We start from the raw sequence: 21,870 nt of genomic DNA, 5'->3' as shown, positions 1-21,870 counted from the left end.
ATCAATGTCTCTTTGTATTTTATTGACAAAACAACATCCAGATAAACATTTTCCAGAGCCAGTCACATGAAAACAGTCGGCTTTGAAGGAAAAGGATGAAACCTCATGAAACTCCAGCCCTGGACTTTATCTGTTCAGCATTCACCATCATCCTCTCAAAAGTGTCACTTATCTTTTAATCCACAAGCACTGAGCTTATCTTTCACACAGAAAACAGACAATATGATTAAAAAAAACTATACAATATTCCAAACTAATGAGACGTCTTCAGGTCTGTTCAAGTTGAAGGAGACGGGGTGGAGCAATTTGTGAGTCCTGAACAATGAAGGAAGACATAATCATGTGTCAGAAATTAGAGTTGTTCCATGAGGATGGAAACTAGTGATGTGAAGGAAAAAAAAAAAGAATCTTACCTGAAACCTCTTGAGGTTTTTCCTCAGTCGGACTATCAAGGTGCCCCTCCTGCAGTCTTCTGAATCTGTTCTTTGAGGATGAGGATGCTCTGCCGCTGCTCCGGGGGCAACATTGCGATCTGTTCTGGGGTCAGCTGCAGGACCTGCATGATCAGGGCAGCCTACAGAGGGACAAGTGTTACATTTAGTTGTCATACAGAAGGTTAAATGTGCTTTTCTCTGTATTTAAAGTGAAAAACAATGAGTACTTTCTTTGATGTGTTAGTTAATGTTCACTACTATTCTTTGGTAACAAGGAAAAGAGAAAACATCACCAGCTACTGTTGAAGTCAAACAATTGAAATTTACACAAGCTGATTTTGGTCCTCAGGGCACGCATACTCAGAATGACTTGCAATCAGTGAATGCAAAAAACTGTTATAATACCGGGGTAATCCATTAAGTGACACCCACCTTCTCCTGGTCCTGTGTGGAGACCTGGCTCTGCCCCGGACTGAAGCCTCCTCCCGACGGAGGAACACCAGAAATACCGGGACCCTGCAGGACAAACATGCTGTTAGGTCTCACGGTTTATCAGAGGGGGTATTGATTTCCCAATCCATCTTCCTTTCCTCAAGTCACACAGTTTTAGAATGTTTTTAAATGTAATGTGAAGTAAAGGTTATTTATTCTGTATTTATAACAGTATTTATTCAAATTCCTTGTGACCTTTTAAAATTTAGATTCTTATGTATTCTACAAAAACACAGGAAAAAGAAGAAGTCTTAGTAATATTGGCCTATGCTTTTGGATTTGCAAGATCACAAAATCGCTCAAGAATCCCTCTCACCAGGCTTCAATCTACGCCTTTATGGCTGGTACAATGCTATCAGACCAATCTGTGCCCTTTAAGGAAGTACTGGCAGCTTGTTTTTACAGTATTTTGAAATAGGTTCTTAACAGCCAACAGAGACAAAGACGATAGATGCCGCAGTTACCGGTCTCGCGGGTGGAGGAGCGTTAGGACCCATGCTATGAGGAACGGGGCCTGGCATCCCTGCGGCCATGGGAACCCTCTGCCCTGTCACTGGACCACGAGCGTCCATCGCCCTTGGGTCGCGACCTGCAAACAAAACAAAACCACACTTACCATTTACGCCTCGCTAAGTACTGATTGAGTCACTGGAGTATAAAGTTCTGTTCAAATATGACTTCAAGTGAAGTGAAATAAAGATCATTATTAAATAAAACATTAACATTAAAATCCACAAATGTAAAAAAGGTGTTTGTAGTCTTGTTGGCTTCTACAAACATTGACACATGGATGACCTTAGATTAAGGAGGTATTGAATATAAGGAAGTTGAAATTGTATTAATCAGTATAACCACATGAAAAAATAAAGTGTGCTTGTTATCGAACAACTGTTCTCTCAAAACCGCTTGCTGAGACAAAAGACTTTTGTTTGGTTCAGTGGAATTTGGTTTGTTTGCCAGCTGGGACTGAAACTGAACTGAGATCTGTTACAAAATGTTAACTATGTGCACACAGTCGTAAATGTAAACTATAATAAGTTCAGGTTCTCAAACTACGGAGCATTATTAGAGCAGCTACCTCTGGTTTCCATCGGGGGTCCCCGTGGCTCCATCATCGGGGGCCCTCTGGGGTCACCCATCATGTTTCGTGGTTCACCCATGGGTGGGCCTCTCATGTCCATTGGAGGTCCTCTCATGTCCGGAGGGGGTCCACTTGCCATTTGGGCCATGTGTACAGGAGGGGCTTGGTGGGGTGGTGGAGCTCCCATGTAACCCCGACTAAATACACACAGACAAGCAATTAAATATCTATAGAACGAAACTGGCAAAATAACAGTTTTTAGTTATAAATCCTCAAGAGTTCTGAAAATGTTTGATCACATAGTAGTCTTCAATGTTAGTGGCGGAGTCTGCCACTAACATTGCCATCGCACGCACAGGAAACGATGCATGCACGTGATCCAGTATTATTGTTTGTTACATTGTCTCATTAGCTCCCTTTACACAGCCTGTTCATGGCGGGAGTTGTTGCGCTATTATTCCACCTCGCTGCTCTGTATAAAAGAGGACAAAAACAGAATTTAGGGGGGGGCCTCTGAGCCGGCAGTGGAGGTAGTAACAGAGCCGACATACAGTATGTAAACGGGTGAGCCAGCAGGACGGGACACGTGTGCTGAAGAGAAAGAGCAGCAGCTAGTGACAGTGAATGCGAGGAGGAAAAGGAGAGCAGTGAAGTTAAGTAAACAGTACGTTTCAGTACGTCAGTGAATAAAAGCTGCAGCTTTTCAAGACCAAAGCAAAAAAGGTCTCCTGTGTCGTTTCCCCAACTGCTGGAATAGGGTCCGCCTACATTGAGCCTCTTTTGCTCCTGCAATGCCGGCATGCCATCTACAATCACACACTGGGGCGCCGTCGATCACCACTGCTGGGGGATCATCAGTGTAAAAAGGGCTGGTGATAAAAGCCGTTTTCACTTTCCCAACGCTGCCTCGGGGCTATATTGAGTCACTGCTGATGCAAAGGTAGCATTTCCTACGGCTGTGGCTTTACATTAAGTGTTTAACTGGCAAAAGGAAACAACGCATTTGTTCATCAAAAATGCCTGTAGAAAACGGGGAATTTTAGCATTTTTTCACCAGCAGATCCCTTTTCATTTTTGCATGGGAGTGACACTGTAGGATAAAGAGCTTAGAGTGACAGGTTGCAGTTAACCAGCTCCTTCACTGTACCCTGCTGTTGTGAGGAAAAACAAAAGAAATCCGATTGCACCTAGAAATTATTATTGACCGAGTTTGTTTGGCTGAGTTTCTCATTGGTTGTATTTCTCACAATCTACTCAACAAGTGTCAGTACAGTATTTAACAACACCTGTTGTTGCTGTGGTAACCATGGGTGCAGCCAGTAAGGAAATTTAAGGATTAAAACTTGATGACTTGAATTGACACTCCTTTCCACTAAATACAAGCAACCTGTCCTGTTTTATTATTAAGGTATGGCAATATGGTGTAACGTCTTACTTGGGGTCTATGACGTCTCCAGTGACATTCAGCAGAGTTCCTCCTCTGGGATCATTGGGACCATCTCCCAGCAGGCCTCTGGGGGGGATACCACCTGGTCCTGAGAGGAGAAAAAACACACACTCAACCACATTGAAACATTATATCCTACATGCTTATCCTTCGTTTTCTATTCATTGACCAGGAAATGTTTCAGGACTAATCCACTAAAAGTAGGCTGTAACTCTAAATAGGGAAGGAATTCCAGGTAAGGGAAACCACACAACACACACACACAACACACACACACACACCTATAAAGATAGGTGTGTTGGCTCAGGATAGATATCTCAAGAAACAGCCAATGCTGTTTGAGGTTTATAAAGCACACAATAAAAGTACACGCTGACAATATCAAACAGCCACAGTCTGATTTCACAACACACAGGGAAATACTAATGGTGTAATCCGGAAAAATAAACATTGCGGTCTACCATCAATATTAAGAGAGAGATTACAGGTTTAAAACAGGTAAAAACCATCTATTAAAACACAGATACAGAAGGCCTGACTTGAGAATATTTTCCTACTTGCGTCTTGTAACTCTGGTGTTATTTGGCCGTGAGAACATGACGATGGGAGGCATGCAGAGAAAAGATAAAGTGCAGTGGGTGTGTCAGTGTTCCATTATGTTAACTGCATGTCTAACAACATACATACCGCAGATCCTAGCCAGATTAATAGGGCACAGTATCTAAATAAAGTTTAACAAGGCAGGCTTGGATATGCACAAACAGTGGCTGGATCACATCTGACAAACAAATCTGTCGCTCCAGCTAATTAGTGTAAAGGCTCATTGTTTGATTGCTTCATGCTATATTACAGTTAAATGACAATGAATGGACACTTTACTTTAATTAAAATTAACGTAGTTTAAATGTGGCTCATATAATCTGTCAGCACGATGTAACGTTTATTTAAAGCGGGAAAATATTTATTCAAAATGAAAAGCACAAGCCTGTTTGTTGGTGCACTTGATTTGATTTTGATTTCAGACTTAACAGATTTAAAGTAAAGGCAGGGGCTGTGTTAAAAATCAACATTAAATGTCACTTAATATGGATTTTTTCTGTTATACTGAGAACAGCTGACTGGGAGGAGAGCCCAGAGCTGGTAAAATAAATAAATAAATAAATAAATAAAAAACAAGCAGCAGGTATAAGAAACCGATGGACTGCTGTTAGTGGAACTACAGTGTGGAGAAAAGGCAGAAAATTGGACAGATTTTTGACAACTGATGCTGACAAACACAAACATGGGCATAACAAAAGCCAAGAATCTGGATTTTCCTTGGAAGTAACATGCATCTTGAAAGCAAACTCAGCGATTTCATGCCATTATGAACAGACTCCTCATTCTCTAGCAGTAAACATAAAGCCATGGATCCCCTTTGCTTCTACTGGCAGGAACGACCTCTCACATGCTGTATAGTCGAACTGCTGACAGCTGCAACTCATGACGTTAAGTGACAAGAATAACAAAAATACTAGAATAACAGACTTCATATTGTCAAATATGTATGTCAAATATCACTATTTTTATATTTATCCCGGCGACACGGTCCTAGATTATCTTTACCAACTGTGCTGCTGCTTTTGAGAAACTCTTTACAATCAAAATCTGCTTGTTGAAATTAAAACCCTCCCAGGTTTGAACTGAATGCCTTCATGTGAATTTCTACCGATTCAGTGGGAGTTTGTGAAAAACTGCCAGCTACATTTTCTTAAATAGTTTATCTCATTTTAATTAGTTGCTCAACAAAAGGCTCAGTTCAGTTTTGTTATGTGCAGAAAGCCATGCTGTCTGAAAGCACAAAGGTATTGAGAAGAATGTGACACCCGTGGCTATCTTAGTCCTTTTTGGGGGGGAAAACATGCCTCCACATTCAACATCTGCAACATGTGGCCTCAACATCCTCAGTATGTTACATCTTGAACAATAAGAGATCTCCTGTGGTCCGCATCCATCAGTCTGGATCAATAAGAGCTCAAGTCTCTTCCAAACTTTCCCAAAGTTACAAATAGCAAACTGCAAAGTAAACAGTCGAAGTAATTTAATAGTGACAGGGAGGATTTCGTGCAATTTGTCTTCTATCAAAAGAAATGAGTGCATGCAGGGTGTCAAAGTCTGTGTTTGCTACAGGATCAGGCTGAGACATCCTCTTTCACAGATCACACGTGCAAATTTACTGCAGGCACCAACGCACCATCAACTAGACAACCAGAGTGGACAAACTGGTGTGCTGAGCTGATGAAGCCTGTAAAGCATTTTTTACTTTCACAGCTTCTAAACGTGCATACCAACTAGCAGAGTGCCAGAGGCAGAAAGCCTGCATTGTCTGCACAAACTGGCCTTAAATAAACAATAGAATTACACAATAATTCACATTTATCATTGCTCTTTTATTATTTTAACATCATCCTTTGCTAAAAAATATCCTGCATATGCAGCTTATTACAGAGTAGCTGCTGATCCAATCCTGATCCTTTTATATTCTTTATGTGCATTTAGTTAACACTTTTGTTTTATTTCCTTTTTTTGGTATTTTGTTTAAATGTGTACAATATATTGTGCATTGACTCTGTTGTAGATGTTCGACTGAGCTGAATCAGTTGAACTTTATGTTAAACTGAAGGTCATGCAGAATTAAAACTACTTGCTTACTGTAGTATCCACAAAAAAATGTGTTGGCTTTTGGAGTCACATTAACACTTTTATTCCTGACAGCTGCCTAAACCTGTATCTGTTCACATGAAGTGTCACCGCTTTCCTCCTGCCCTCATGACATGGCACATCTTGCTTTAGTTATGATGATGATGGCCAGAGATCATAATCTTTATACGAACAGGCTAAATGACTAAAGTACGGGCTGAATGTGTGGAGACACAATGGTTCATATTTGATTTGACATGCAGTGTAACAAACTGTAAAGCTAACACTAAATCCTAGAAGTGCTGTATATTTGGTCAGTGACCTCTCCATAACAGTCCTATGATCTGACTGGAGAACTGAAGGAGTACAGTGATACCTTGAGGCCGCTCGATAGCAGCTTGCCCAGACGATCCTGTGGGAGAATGCTGAAGGTTTCCTGAGCCAGCATTAAAGTAAAGAAGAACAGGAGACACAAGACTCAAGAGAGCAAAGCAGCACTTTAAGAGCATTTAAAAGGATGCTCATGACATGATTGTATGCACACACAGAAACACAGAGGGATGAAAAGGGACATTTAGAAACTTAAAAATAGTCAAATGTGTTACATGAAGGCTCAACAGACAGAGACAATAGATTTTAGGGAGAAAATCCTCAAGAGTCAAGTTGATTATGCCGTGCTGCTCATAAAGCACATCAGCTAATTACAAGGCTCTGGTGACACCTAGTGATCCCAATGAGCCATGACAGCTTTAACATAAAATGAGGTACAGGCATTCATTCTGGTTAGAAAATATATTTTCTTTGTATTTTACCAGAGTTGCTGGTCATTGCGGCGCCGTAGGTATGATTGTGGTTGGTTTTACACATGTAACTGCTAAAATAACTTTAAAGAATAGCTTGAGGCATTGCATTACATTGTACTGATAAAGCCACATGACTGTAGCTTTGTTTGAACTGTTTTTAAGTTTGACCAAATCTATAATGGTTATCTGCGTAAATAAAATGTGCGTAGGAAACACTGCAAAACAAGGGTTGACATATTGGTCTGGCACCTGAATAACAATTACATTAATACTCACGACATTCAAATATAATATCTATCTCTATAATCCTTAAACTGTGCACATTTTATTATTAAACCACTGAGCGGCTGTGACTCATTCAATAATATGCCAGAAACAACTGCAGTAAGCCTACAGAAGATTTTGGTTACTTTGGTTACTTTGCTGCCAAAAAGAGGGTTTTGTCTCTTTTTGGCTGACTTAAGAGTGAAATAAAGATCTGGTAAGTGATCGGTTTGGGGCTCATCGTGCACGAGGAACAGGTGTAATGAAACAGTCACACCTCACACATTAAGCATCAATCGCCGTAGTAATCCATATTTGGACATAACATAAGGGTGATGCGACCACAACCGGTTCAGTTGTTGATGCGTGTATGCATGCAGTTTGATGATTACCTGGAGGTCCCACTGGTACGGGTCCTGGTCCCGGTCCAGGTCCAGGTCCGGGTCCTGCGACAGGCATTGGTCCAGGGACGACACCCATGTTGGGGGGCTGCATCATTTGAGGGGCTCCATTGACATGCATTCCAGGCTGATTATATGAAGGAAAATAAATAAGAAAACATGAATAACTTAAACCTTAGTCTTGAAAGCCATTTTTACAGAATATAACAATTCTGAGCCTTAACCTTATAAAACCAGCTTAAATAACCAGCTATCCTGTCTGTCCTAAGATGGCGTAAGATGGACCGAATCGACAAAAACTTATACCAACGTTGGTTGAGTTTTAACCGTTCACTTACTAATATCCACGGTTACATTTAATTAAGTCATGATCAGAGAGGAGGCAGACTGTGCATGATGGGATATGAACCAGTTTCACAATATTTTGTTCCAACACTGAGTGTACAATACAAAGTACGGTCACATTACACTTCTGTCCACCGAATATTCGCTCCATCGCCCATTCACTTATACTGGAGCCTGCAAAACAAACTAATTAAAGCTCATGTTTCCGGTTTCAGTGAGTAGCATTTCTTTCAAAAGCTGCTCTCATCAATATTTATTTATTACCCACATCAGAGTGGTGACATTGTCCTTTTCCACAGTGGAGTGGGGGACTATTTTGTTCAACAGAAGTATAATGTGTCCATTACTTTAGAGCGTGAAAGGCCGTTCTACTTACCACAGGCTGCGGCTGAGACACTGGCACACTGGGCTGCGCAGGAGGAGGGTTGACCGGTGGCGCTCCTCCACCCTGCCCGCTGGGAATCAGAGGCGGGACTGAAGTTTGACGATGGAGCATTTTCTGTGTTCGGAAAAAAAGCATCTCTCAAAAACTTTGGTACTGGTTCCAACGTGCAGGCTAGCTTTCATCTCCATTGACTTATGACAAGGTCACAGTGAGCTGTGCTTATTATTTTTGATCTCGCCTTAAATAAAAGATAAGATAATGTAAGATCTGACTAATCTCTTCCTTCTGAATCAGAGTTGCTCACCAAGGCTATCTCAGGGTCGACAATCCGCATGACCACTTGGGCCTGCAGCAGAGCATAGGCCAGCTGAGGGTTCTGCAGCAGCATGTTCCTCGCCTCCTGGGGACTGTTCTGCACACACAGCTGGAGAAAGAAATCAGAAACATGATATTATAGACTGCATGAAAAAGAAGCTTTGTGCGCTTTTACTTCCCGACAGGTTAGACATGCCCTTGTAATTTATGCTACCCACTTATGATTCAGATACATGTCCATACCCAACAAAAGTGGCTGCATCAACACAAAAACACTGAACAAAAAGACGTGCGACGATATCTGCGGTATCAGGATCGGAGACCAAACACTCGACACTCCGATCAGCACATGGAGCTGTCCTACTGACAAGCTTTGGTGCAACAAAACACTTCTCCGGTCGGGGGAAAATGTCTGCAGTGTGGTGTTTCTTTGAGCTTAATGAAGCAGACTGCCAGATGTGCAAAGATAAGGCTTCTCTGGCAGAGCTGAGAGAGACAGACTGTAGAGCACAGCCTCTGTTAATGAAAGGGAAGGGAGAGCATCTGCATACACTTGTTATCACGGAGGTGATTCAAGTTGAGAGCAACATTTGTCACCATCTTTTTTTGGAGAGTAAAGAGAGTAAAGAGAGTAAGCAGCATTAAACATACAGTCTAAGAAAATGGCTTCTGGGGTAAACTGTAATTCTATTAGACTCCTTATTAAATACCTTACGTTAGTTTCTTTAATTTGGTACTTTGTGATATTTAAAAACCCCTGGAACAGTCAGTATGTTAAATCACCTTTTGGTTTTAAACAGACAGAAAAACCTACTTTTATTGTGGCTGCCCTTAACAGCAGTAGCAGAAGCCAACTCGCATTAAAATGGTGACATTCTGCGATTTGTGCCAGAGACATTATATCTTTTGCCCTATTTTGGGGAGACTATACTTTTACACAATGAGCTAAGCATAAATTCACAAGAATAATACATAAATGTCAGTTATGCACCAGTTTCAGAGATGAATTCATAACACTCGAGATTAGACATCAAAACTGCCCATTAACCATTTCAGTCCAAAAAACTGTACCCCTTACATTAATAAGCCTGTCGAAGTCTCGCACTAGGTTTAAATATGGACATGCTGCACATTTTCTTCGTCAGAATAAACAGGACTATTTGAAAATGAAGCAGAAATTTGATGTGCAAAATGGCAATAAAGATTATTGATGGATCACAGCTACACACACAGTACATATGTATGAAGTAAAACAATAAAGATTTCGTCAAATTAACATTTACTCAAGTTTAATTTAAATGAAACCATGTCACTAATCTCTCTGAATTCATAGAGGTCGAGGGTCAACTACTGGAATCTCAATTATTTACAGAGGCAACTATTGAGTGAGCTCTCTACAGCATCTATAAGCAAGCATGATAGCTCATTTAGCTTATAAGGAGCATTAATATGTATGGATATGGTTTGTTTCTATACCACACTTAAATAATGAATGAATGCTGGTGATGGGGTAATTGTTAAAATGTCTTTAAAGGGATGGAAAGGAGACCTGTAACACGCTTGGTAATCTGAATGTCACAAAAGAAGGACCTGAAATACAGTACAGAAAGTAAACCTGCCTACCTTCATCTGTTTCATGAGTTCAAACATCTGCTCTGGTGGCAGACTGGCCACAGCTCTGCTGATGGACTCTGGGGCTTCCTGTGGCTGGATGCTGTCTCCATAAGGAGACTCAATAATGGGGGCTCCTGTTCCCAAACCTGCGCAAGACAGAAAGAGCAGAGAATTGTAACTTTGTAACAGCATCTCTCAGTCAAATCAACTTAAATACAGCACATGAGATGTAATGGCAAGAGTAAACCAACACTTACTTTTGAGCTCTTCCTTGTTCTTCTCACTGGCTGCATTGTCCACACGGAGAGCCCGACCACTGAACTCTCTCCCGTTCAGGTTCCGCATGGCACTGAGGGCCGTCTCCTGATCTTGATATTCACAGAAGCCATATCCCTTTGGCTTCCCCGTCTCCCTGTCATACACTAACCTGAAAACAATGAGACACATGTGATCATCAGGTCCCATAACCCACTCTCTCCAACGCGAACATAGTAACAGTAACAAACACAACCATACGGGTGTACTAGATTAGACTGGATCTAGGACGGTCAGAAGCTTTACCAGCAGTTTATTGGCACTTAATGAGGACTAACTCAACAAACAAACAACAGAAACCCTCTTTCACTCACCTGAAGCTGACAACAAGCCCCACTTCAGAAAAGATGTCCTTCAGCTGTTCTTCTGTGGCTTCATACGGAATGTTCCCCACTAAAATAACGATGACATATAAGAAATATTAGTACGACAATAAAAAACAAAACCACTTTCTTCATTTAAACCAGCTTTACCTCGTTGTCTAGCTAACAGTAACATTAGCCGGCTATGTGAGCAGCCTTTACTCGATTAGCCGCTAGTTTATTGACTTCTTGTGCAACCAATGGATCAAACTGCAAAACAACTTCAACTCAACGTACCAAACACCGATCGCAGTGACCGGTCGACGGCCGGGTCTCTGTTCGCGGCGGCGGCAGCAGCAGCAGCAGCCGCAGCAGCAGCAGCTACGTTCGCCATTTTGGGGACACAAAAGAATGTGACACCCGGAAGTTAGAACGAGAGAACATCCGGTATTGGGGGGGGGAAGAAAAAAAAAGCGACATTTAAATACAAACAGTGTATTTTTATAACCAACTGACTGTTTACACTAATCAATAATCTTCTCTTGAATAATTAACCAGCGATGAATAATAATAGTTTGAAGGCGGGAGTCGCTGAAGGGTCAGAGTCAGCGGACGTCGCTCGGGAGAATAGATGGCGCTGTTGTCCGCGGTTCACTCAGCTAGCGTCCAGTGTTTGAACCGCCGTCCAGCACTTAGGCAACACACAAATACCTCATTATATTTAATAAATCCTTCATTTAAAAGTAAAAGTGAGCCACTTACAGGCGCCCGGCGTGCTCCCGAAGATCATGTTTTTCTACAACAAGTGATTTGGTGAGTAGTTAATTGGGGATTAGGAAGCTTTGCTAATAAGACATTTAAAACATGAGTTAGCTAATTCATCTTTAACTTGCTTATTAACTTAGCAACTGTTAACTCAGAAGTTTGGACACTTATAAATGAGGTTATAACGTTACATTGTCTGGTGCTGTCTGTCTGAATGTTTCTAATATGTATGTATGTAGTGAACCTGTAGTAAAGTGTAATTAATAGTGTAAGGTCTGCTGGTACTTGCACCTGGATGCTTTCACACGACACCACACCACACCACACCACACACCACACCACCAACACACCACTGGTAATTATAAATGGATTAATAGCATAATTTGAGTAGCATTTAGAGTTTGCTTATAGCAATCAATATTATGCCATTTGATTTTTTATAAGAAGCTTGCAAAATGATTTTAAAAAAGCTGTCTCCACTATTTGTGCTCTGCTTCCAAAACAGTAAACCACTGTTTTTTGTTTCATCCACCCACACTTTAACCTTTAATATAAAGACAACATACCTTGGACTTAAAGGATCCAGTGTTAACATTTTAGGAGGGATCTAATGGCAAGAAGTGGAATAATAATATTATAGGTATGTTTTCATTAGTGTATAATCCACCTGCACAATAAAGAATTTACCTTAAATGAAGTCTTGTTTAATCGGACAGACCGGTGGCCGTCGCCTCTGGGAGAGTCCCACCATGTTTGAACTCGACCATGGTTTCTACCAGTAGCCCAGAAGAACAAAACCAAACACTAGGTAGGGGCGTTTGATTGTTTGGAAGGAGAGGGAGAAGCGAGGTAGTTTGAACTGGCAACAGCCACTAAATCCTACACACTGGACCTTTAAAGTCATCAGGTCAGTATTTCACACAGAAGAAATGATCGAGGTGCAACCCACAGAAAAGTGACAGCAGAGGTGACAGGCCCTTCTTGCTCTTCTTCTTCTTCACAACGTTAATCTATAAAGGGCCCGTGTGGGTTGGACTTTTTGTGGTTTGCCCATATCTTTAAATCAAAGATGTTGTACGCAATTCTGGAGATACAGCACAAATAAGTTGTAAGTTTGCAAAGTGTCACTGAAGTGGTTGCTGCGCAGGCGAACACCGCAGAGCAGGACAGAAGCTTTCCCTGAGTCTGCTGTTACTATAGCGAACAATCACAACAACAGCATATCTTGACAAACTAGAAAGTGAGCTGAATGTTCGTGGGCAAGTAATTTAACGTTACCTAACACACAAATCCTGGCTGGAATAACAAGTTTGTGTTGTGCGTCTCAGTCCAATCCACTTGGTTTGTTTCCCATTTACAGAGCCAGGGCTGTGTACAAACACCAGATTCTAGTTTCAGCACACAGAGAGAGGAAAGCTAGCGGACCGTGAGGAGATAGTCACTGAATTTGAAAAAAGTGTCTTGGGTTAGATTTACTTTCCCCACCTTTAAAGAGAGGCATCTTTAAAATATAAATGGGACTATTAAAGCAGCAGACAAATTAATTGTTAGATTTAAATATTCATTTTTGATTTGGATGATCATTTTTGTAATTATATTTTGATATTTGATTTTACTAATTGTTTCACAAATAACATAATTTAAGTCTAATATTACAGTGGCATGTCTAGCCTACATAAACACGTAGCTTTTCTATCTCTATATCATAAACTGACACATAAACTACTTTCTGTAGCTGTGTCAGTATATCAGTGAACACTGTAATATCAGTATTTGCTAAAAGATAATTTGGTATCTTGCTTTTTTCACCTTTTCCTTCTTTGTGTCATGTTTTTGTTCACTAGCTCTATGCCACATAATTATCTTTATACTGTAACTACTGTAGCTTTCATCTTATCTTTCATAATTCACCAACTAACATAAAATATGAAAAACGCTTTATTTTGAATGTTTTAACGAGCCCATTCGTTGTTAATGTAAACTGTAGAAACACCGGTCAGATGGAAACAGCAAACAGCAGCAAACTTGGCAGATTTCCCCGTAACGTTAATAATTTGGTCTATAAAATATCAGAAAACTGAAAAATGGCCTCCATGATTTACAACTGCCCAAGGAGATTAAATGTCTTGTTTTATTCGACCCAAAGATTTTCAGCATTCAGTCATATGACAATAAAAGTAGTAACTCCAAACATTTGAGTAGCAGTGTTTTAAATCTCATCTCAAAACCTTTTTAATCTTTTAAAAGGTTTTTCTTGTTGCTACATTGTCCTGATTTGTTCTTATTTGTGACATTTTGGAAGTCACTTTGTAAGCCTGCTTTGGAAAAGTGCTGCATAAATAATTTTACTTATTTACTAAAACGATATAGATTTATCAAAGTAGTTAAATTACAGATTTAGTCTAATGTGGATCAGATTTGTTTTTCCATAAATTAAAAAGAACATTAATCAAAGTTTAGGAGTCGTGAAAGTATTGGGGACAGGTCATAAAACAAAAAGCATGATTACAAACACTTCAACACGTATAGAAAACTAATTGCTGTCAGTAGTTTTGTATAAGTAGTAAGAGCTTGTGGAACAGGCACAAATCATATATAAATATAAATAAATAAATGCTCATCGGATACTTTGTGACAGTAGTTACACCGATACAATTTACTGCCATCCAATCCAACGTAGGTAGCTGTAGTACTGGACTGCATTGTATTAAAATGTGTCATATGTAATATTCATACTCGTATTATATATATATATATTATATTACATGTTTGTAAATTGAAAAACATTAGACACTTGTCAATATAATGTATAACGCACTGCAAACTACAGCCTCAATGATAAACATAGTTAAATCACTACCTCTCTGACTGACTCCAAACAGGACGTTATTATAGAAGTTAAGACTCTGCTTTGTATTTATTTATAAATGTTGTTCAGTTGATGTCGATCCAGTTGTTCTGAAGTTTTATGAGTGGATGCTCATTAACTGGAGGAAGTGTTTCCAGGACAGAAAATGAATCCTGGTTCCACTGGGGCTCGAACCCAGGACCTTCTGCGTGTAAAGCAGACGTGATAACCGCTACACTATGGAACCAGCTGACTGTAAACCTCCGCAGATGCGACTAAGATATACCATTGTGATGGCGATTATGAGGTTTAATACGGTTTAACGTGATAACACAGTGACAATATGACAGTCCGCTGACGGTCGTTGAACCTCTCTGTGACATTAACTCGAGCTCTCGTAGCTGCGAGCTGCGGTTTAACGAAACGAGATATCGGTCAGCGTCAGCCTCCCCAGTAGGTCACCTCGCATGGATACTAACGTAGCGTTAGCTGCGGGTGCTTTGGTTCAGTTACGAGTCGATCCCTCCTGGGACCTTTTTGCTTTTTGTGGCCGACCACACGGTTGCTGACATCCAGCACACTGAGCTGCCAGCTATGAACCGGACTAATCACGTCCTTCCAGCCTGCTTCATCAGAGCTCACAGCTAACACACTGAGCAGTAACCACTGCATGTTTAAAAAGCTCACTTCTCTTATACATGTGTGCTTTTAATAATAAAAACGTGGGTATGAGTTTCCATAATAGAGGACACTGTGATGCACCTTACCTGCTTAGCTCACCTGCTGTAAATATGACAGCACTCATACAGACAAAGACTGAGCTGTGATGAAGTTAAAACTGACAGGGAGGCATCACGTGTTGTTGACTACAGTTGGGAGGGAGACATTAATGTACACAAGTACCATACATTGACATTTACTTACAGTGCTCGACAAACAAACAGGGACACTGCAGGTGTCAACCAAAGTGTTTAATATTTTACAGCTGACAGAGAGCCCACCTCAGAGGTTTAAAGATTACACACCAAGGGTTGTGTGTGAGAGTATCATGACGATAGTAGTTAAGTTTCTTCACATTTCTTTAAGGTGATCAACAGTCGCAAGGTCTTTTTCCACAGGCAACAGTTTTCTGACCTGCAGGTAGCGCACCGGCCATCTCATTATTAAGGCAAGCTTATAGGATAGGACAGACAGTGTTTGATCTATTAGATCTGCATCTTGAGCTCCATCTCCTCTCCTCATACAGATTTTTGTTTTCCGTCTGCTGTGTCATGAAAAGATGTACATTCACCCCGCGCTGTGGTGCTATCAGTTATATCTGCGAGTGTTTCTGCCGTGCTCTCTGCATCAAATGCAAATATCTGTTTAAAACTGAATTTCTAAGCAGTCACAATTCTCCTGCTAACTTCTGCTCTGAGTTATTTGGCGTGTGTGTGTGTGTGTGTGTCCCTCCTTCACTAAAGTGTGTGTTTGTTAGTGCTTAAGGAGCCTCAAAGTGAGAGCATCAATCAAACAACTTCCCAGATTAAATTTAATCTCTCTCTAAATGTCCGTCTCCATAGTTTACTGCCGTGGGGTCTGAAATCAGCGACGGCCCATTTTTTAGCACAACTTTTTACAGCTTTTACGTCGTTCCTCTGCTCCCTCTATTGAAATCGTCTGCCCTCAGCAGCGTCCTTCCATTTTTAGCCATTTTAACTGAAGCTCTCCAGCTTCCTTAGGTGCCAGAGAGGGAAGGGCAGAAAGGCTGCATTGGAAAATGTGGGGATGACAGCTGCATCTGTTTTATCATGTGGGGTACAATAGCACACCTTGAGAGGCAGCCAGAGCTTGTATTCTCACTGATCCCGGCTCCAACCACAGCAGGCCAGAATTAATAGAGAAGGCTGATTCATATGTGGGCAGGATCAAAATTCAAGACAGGCTAGATCTATTCCACAAGCTCTGAATTTGACCGACATGCAATATGTGCATGTGATAGTAGAAAGCAATAAGAATGATTTACTGATGTCCAATGTCACATTTGAAATGTCAAATAGATGTTTGAATCAAAAGCAGAAATTAAACATCAATGTCATTTTCATTGGCAATGAATTAGCTTTTTTTTTTTGCTGTCTTGATCAATCTGGGCTATAAAATGTGTGAAATAATGAAATACGGCCATCCTAATTCCCCAAAATGTCCAATATGATGTCTTCAAATAGCTTATTATGTCCGACAGACCAGACCTAAAGATATTTACAACGATATAAAACAGAAAAGTATCAAACACATTTGATGAGGTATGACCAGAGAATATTTATCATTTCAGCTTCATAAATGACTTAAAGGATTCATCGATTATAAAAATCATTGCTGTCTGATTTTCTGTCAATAACTAACTGAATAATTGTTTAAGCTCTAAATCCTTAGACTCAGGCTTGTTAACAGAAACAGTAGCCTCTACGTCCATTGAAGCGGTTTCTAAGTAGTTGATGTTTGTATTTTTTGGTGTTTCAGTATCTGGAGGGTAAAATATGTTGTGTGAGTGTGGATTGATCTGCCTTCAAGGCGCCCTGTGGGGTTTTCTTTCAAACAAAGTTATGTTTACAATCAGTATTATTTCTCCACAAAAACATATTGTGTGTGTGCGTCCTTGAGGTCTAACACTTTGCTTGCCGTCATCTGGCCTTTGTTAGCTCATTGCTAAGTTCGCTGGCACGTTGGCCGGCTGTAAATCAGTGGAAGAGTGTGAAACCGACCTGGATGTTAAAGGCTCCCCGTGGAGGTTTTGAGTGGGTCCCCCATTTTGTTTGTCTCGTGCACAAAAAGCGCACGTGGAAGCAGAAGGTCACGCTCATTTAAATATCTGTCCTTTAGAGATTACAGGCGTAGACGAGCACAGTGAATTTAGATTTGACCTGAAACTGAAGAGGTTGCATTCGTTTTCCAGCCATAAAAGCCGAATGTGTTTGAATTAATCCTGATTCGGAATAATCGGAGCTTCAGTCAGGAGGCAAGAGATTCTGTGTCCCCACTTTTGGTGCTAACCGGGCTTGTTTGGTGCAGACTCTCTACAAAAAGTCATTGTGGCTAATTAAGTGCAGTACAGTGGGACTTTCAACTGGGCCATGCATTCCCAGGTTAAATTTGCTGTTACACTGCCTGTGTCCGTAACTGTAGTCCTGCAGAGAGGCTCATCCTATCTCTATCAGGAGCGTTCACCTCGCGGGTTAAAGGTCCCATCGGTCTTTTCTTTCTTTGAAACAACTTAAAAACAAACAACCCTTCTGTTTCAGACGGTGAAAACAGCCTCTGGCAGAAAAAGTAAGAAGTGTGAGATTTACATTGGAGGAGCTCAGCTGCAGTGTCTGCTCAGCGTTACTCAGAATAATCCACAGACTTCACTGTCAGTAGTTTTAGCGTCTGTTTCTCCAGTAGAGAGTACAGCACTCACAGTGAGCTCTGTGGATCATCCAGCGGAACTGGGGTATTGTTTTGGGAAATGACCTGCTTGTACCTGCACTCTCCTCAGTGGGTGATGGCTTCAACAACACCTCAGTGAGAGCAATCTAACAGACATTGCTTTCACTTCGGCATCACTTCGGTGAAAGCACTGTCCATTGATGTCAGAGGAAGCTGTCCTAAATAATGTCCCGTATCTGTGGCTGTTGTCTGCAGAGGCCTATAGTTCGCTGAGGGGCCTCTGACTGTTGCTTTGTTACCTTCAGGAACCCTCTCAGGCTTTGTCTCTTGAAGCACAGGCAGCATGATTTAACCTTAACAATGCACACTGTGTTACGCACCAACACATGGCCTACCTGACCTCAGACCTTTCCCTGCTTCCTTCCTGTTGTACACTCACACCCCACTGGTTAAGTCTTGACCCTTTAACTGGGACTTTAGCTCACTAAACGGTAACCCTGATTTGTTCCCCGACTTAAGCTACTTTTACAAGCCTCTAATAAGTTACCAGGCTGTCCTGACCTCAGGTGTCCGGCCCAGGTATCGCCGTAAGAGGTCTGAGTGTAATTATGGTGAGAAAACACGATTCTGCCAGCGCCGATGATTCTAAGACTTGTTTGTGTTCCCGTGTTTTGCCCAACTTCTATATTTATACTTTTGGAACATCTAGTTTGTCTCGTCTAGTCTGTTTGTGTCATGTTGCCATAAGAACAAGGACTGGCTGTTTCTGATCTGTTTACCATATATGAGCTCCCTCCAAACACCTTTACCGTTCATTAGGGAAATAACAAGCCACGGGTTTGCTGGCATTTAGAGGATAGATTCCAGCCATTAAAGACACTCTGCATGTATTAGATGACATATCTGCAGGTGACGGCCGACACTGTGTGTGTGATTCAGTTATGTCAGTTACACAGGAAACGTAGAGAAGCTGTCCACGCCGACACACCCCTCTCCAGAATTATCATTGAGACTATTAAACAACACTAAACCATATATATTACAGACACTACTATTATATTACAGACAGATTCTTGAAGCCGATGCTGATGTTGACATTTTAGAGTTTAAAGAATCCGATAAAGATTTATCAGCCAATATTACATTTATTTACAGCCATAACATCAATAACCACAACCAGTCACTGGGAAATGTATGGGGTTTGAGATTTTAAGGTTGGAAGTAAACTTGTCACTATTCTCTGACAAACTATAGAATAGTGACACTGTACGAAAACACATCGGTGGCATTTCTGTTCTTCAATTTCATTTATCAGCCGATACACTTATACCGATATAACTGCAGTTAATAAATAATATTGCCCCGACCAGTTTATGTGTCTGGCTCTAAGCTGTCAAACACCTATATCAAACCAGTTCTAATGTAGCTTTACTGTAACCTGTCTCTGAACTGTGCAGTTGTGTCAGTTAGCAAATTAAGAAATATCAGATTAGCAATATCACAGGTAACAGTCGCTCTGGCTCTGTCGGCCCCTGACTACTCGGGCCCCCAGTTCAGCCATTGTAATCAATATTAAACACCGGATGTAACTCGTACCTACCTTTGGCTCTAATAACCTGCCAATTGTTGCACTTTTCTTTCAAACACTTGTATTAAATCTTTTAGCTTCATGTGTAATTAAATCAGGGTCTCTGGTGCACCATCCAGGGTTTTGTATAAATAATAAATGGTAGTAAATAGGAGAAATGGTAAAATCAGTCCTTTTGATGTTGTGGCATTTGACCAGTTTGCAACTGATCATTTTCAGTCAGACAGCTCTCCACCACTATGCCCTTAAAGTAATGTGTGCTCAGTGCAAGTGTCCTCCAAGCCCAATATCTAAACCTCTGTTGTATTAAAAAAAAAGAAGGCGAGACAGTCTGCCCTAGAAGGGTTATTTATCCGACTCCAGCGAAGTCCCCTGCAATTAAAGATTCAAACCCACCGAGCACCAGTCTGTTTGTTATTCACCTGTAGGGCTTTACCCGGCGCTAGGACCCAGGGTGCGCGATTTTCATCTCCAGCTGCTGCAGACCGAAAACTGGCAATAAGGGAAGATCGCGAGGACAAGCCAAAATTGCATACTGTATTCATTCTACTTCAAAATCACATCCCTGGCCCCGCACGGACGCCTCTGTGCAGACAACAATAGCTTGTTGCGCTGTGTGCAGGCTGTGTGGCTGTAGACAGCTCGGAGCGCAAGGTAAGACGGTGCAATACCATGCGATTACTAATAACAAAGGCGTTACGGGCGAGCAGGGGGCATTAAAGGGGGCATTGCACAACGCTATTGAGGGCGAGTAAAACTCTGCCAAACTTTGACCTGGATATCTGTATTTTCTAGTTGTCGGCGTCTCGCAGGAGCCCCGGTAGTTGCGGTGATGTCTCGCTGTTATCCCACGGCATTATGTAGGATCGTGTCACATGTATGGACAGCCAAGTTGTGTGTCGAGATGACACACTTGAGTCCGCTGTCCATGCGTGTCGGCTGTGGATGCAGTAGGCTAACACCGCTGACACAGTAACTATACGTGAAGTGATGCATTTCAATTTCAGACAGATATTCAAACATCAGCTGGACGGCGCATCGGGCCATCCATTAACCTGGCAAACAAGAACATCACCCTTCACTGTTTCTGTGATCGGCTGCCATCCTCCCTCCGTTTATTGTGGAATAATTCATTACTTATACCAAGATGGAAGAATAATGCGCTTGATTTCTACTCCGCGTTCACCCCCCGCCGCCTTCCCAGCCTCGACATTCAATATTGACCAGGTGAACCACGAACTTAGACGGGACATCCTCGTCCCCGGTAAACCATGGCGGCCTAAATAGGGTCGATAATCTCCAGCGTGAGTCACAGATAGATGACCATGTATGCCCACTTTGAAGACGACATTCTTCACACACACCAAAAAAAAAAAAAAAAATCAGGCCTTCGAAATAAACAACGTGCCTTCATCTGTGCTGCTATCGCAGTTGTCATAGTGCATGTGCGGAATACCACATCTCCGCTCGACACATGTACAATTGAATTGAACAAGTTCTTATTTTTAAAAAAAGCCCACAGCTTCAGACATCCGATGTGGAGCCTGTGAACCAAACTCGTCTATAATTGGTGAAGCCCCGAGCAGCCCGGTCACTACCGGGATAGCTCTTGCGCGGTCGTTGAGGTCTCCGGGTTACCCCGGCTCAGACACAATGCGATGTGTCAGCTGCCGACTTTGTGATACTCCTGCTATATGCCCACACGGTGCTCTACGGCGTTCCTCTTTTCTCTCTCCCCCCCCACCCCCCTTTCTACTGATCGGCGTTTTTTGGTTTCCCAATTTCACGTTTGGCCATCTGTCAACGATTTGGCTGCCTGCACGCAGCCATTACTGAGCGAATGGCGAAGGGCATGTTAGGAGCTCTCTCACACCGATCCACTCCGCGATAGGAGAGCAGCGAAATAGTTTCAGCTCCGCTCCTGCTCTCGGAGGACGGACGGGGATCGTGTGCCCCCGCACCGCCTTTTTTAACGGCCAAGGGACGGCACGGATCGTGCACGGTAGTAAACAAACTCTTTCAGTCGCCCACGACGATGTCAGCCTCGCTCGTGTGCGTGCACGGTTATTTCCTCACCACCGCAAAAGTGTTGAGAAAAGTAGGAAATTTGGTTGGCCTAAAGGAGCGGATGCCCGTGTAAACAGCAGCAGGCCCACACTGCTTTCAGGATTCAGGTAAGACAAGTGGCCTAATTACAGCAGGGTAACCTGTGCTGCTTAACTCCTGAGCCAAAATGTGATTATGGAATAGGAGAGCTAACGTATCCGGCGAGGGGGGGGTTATCTTTTTTTGGGGGGGGGACAGAAAAATAAGTGTAAATCAGGAACTCGACAGGCTGATTTCATCCTTTAAACTTTTGTCTGTTTCGCCTGTGTGTGTGTGTGTGT

General features: G+C 41.8%; 2 protein-coding genes and 1 non-coding gene across 5 annotated transcripts in view; 1 reads left to right on the top strand and 2 right to left on the bottom strand.

The window, feature by feature from the left end:
- Positions 1 to 4: 4 nt before the first annotated feature.
- cstf2 (cleavage stimulation factor, 3' pre-RNA, subunit 2) lies at positions 5 to 11,312 on the bottom strand. 2 transcript variants are annotated; one of them, XM_035669379.1, is made up of 14 exons: positions 11,175 to 11,312; positions 10,890 to 10,968; positions 10,518 to 10,687; positions 10,270 to 10,406; positions 8,636 to 8,755; positions 8,323 to 8,445; positions 7,593 to 7,728; positions 6,510 to 6,569; positions 3,443 to 3,542; positions 2,005 to 2,204; positions 1,391 to 1,515; positions 867 to 950; positions 414 to 574; positions 5 to 315 (listed from the first exon to the last, which is right to left on the bottom strand). In XM_035669379.1, the coding sequence occupies exons 1-13, from the start codon at positions 11,269 to 11,271 to the stop codon at positions 449 to 451; spliced, it is 1,557 nt and encodes a 518-aa protein (XP_035525272.1). In that variant the 5' UTR covers positions 11,272 to 11,312; the 3' UTR covers positions 5 to 315; positions 414 to 448. The 2 variants fall into 2 exon arrangements, with proteins under 2 accessions (XP_035525272.1, XP_035525273.1); XM_035669380.1 differs by lacking the exon at positions 6,510 to 6,569.
- Positions 11,313 to 14,664: 3,352 nt separating this feature from the next.
- Positions 14,665 to 14,737, bottom strand: trnav-uac. The gene has a single exon. It is a non-coding gene; the product is annotated as a tRNA-Val (tRNA).
- A 6,410-nt stretch (positions 14,738 to 21,147) lies between these two features.
- The window catches only part of bcorl1 (BCL6 corepressor-like 1), a 17,414-nt gene continuing 16,691 nt past the window's right edge, over positions 21,148 to 21,870 (top strand). The window contains exon 1 of one of the 2 annotated variants that reach the window (XM_035669377.1): positions 21,148 to 21,657. The gene's annotated coding sequence lies outside the window, so the exon portion shown is untranslated. The remainder of the gene's footprint in view (positions 21,658 to 21,870) is intronic. The other variant, XM_035669376.1, reaches the window with a different exon arrangement.

This window comes from Morone saxatilis, unplaced genomic scaffold (assembly GCF_004916995.1).
Source record: "Morone saxatilis isolate NCDOM2014 unplaced genomic scaffold, NCSU_SB_2.0 Contig22, whole genome shotgun sequence".
Classification (NCBI taxonomy): Eukaryota; Metazoa; Chordata; class Actinopteri; family Moronidae; genus Morone; species Morone saxatilis.
Note: the sequence above shows the minus strand (reverse complement) of the source record. Positions and strands in the feature narration are given on the sequence as shown.

Bases quoted from the DNA above. Each gene is read 5' to 3' on its own strand.
- cstf2 (XM_035669379.1), bottom strand. From the start codon at position 11,271: ATGGCGAACGTAGCTGCTGCTGCTGCGGCTGCTGCTGCTGCTGCCGCC. The intron at 7,729-8,322 runs GTAAGTAGAACG...TCATATAATCAG, and splicing joins TGTCTCAGCCGCAGCCTGTG to CCTGGAATGCATGTCAATGG. The intron at 951-1,390 runs GTAACTGCGGCA...TTTGTCCTGCAG, and splicing joins CTCCTCCACCCGCGAGACCG to GGTCCCGGTATTTCTGGTGT.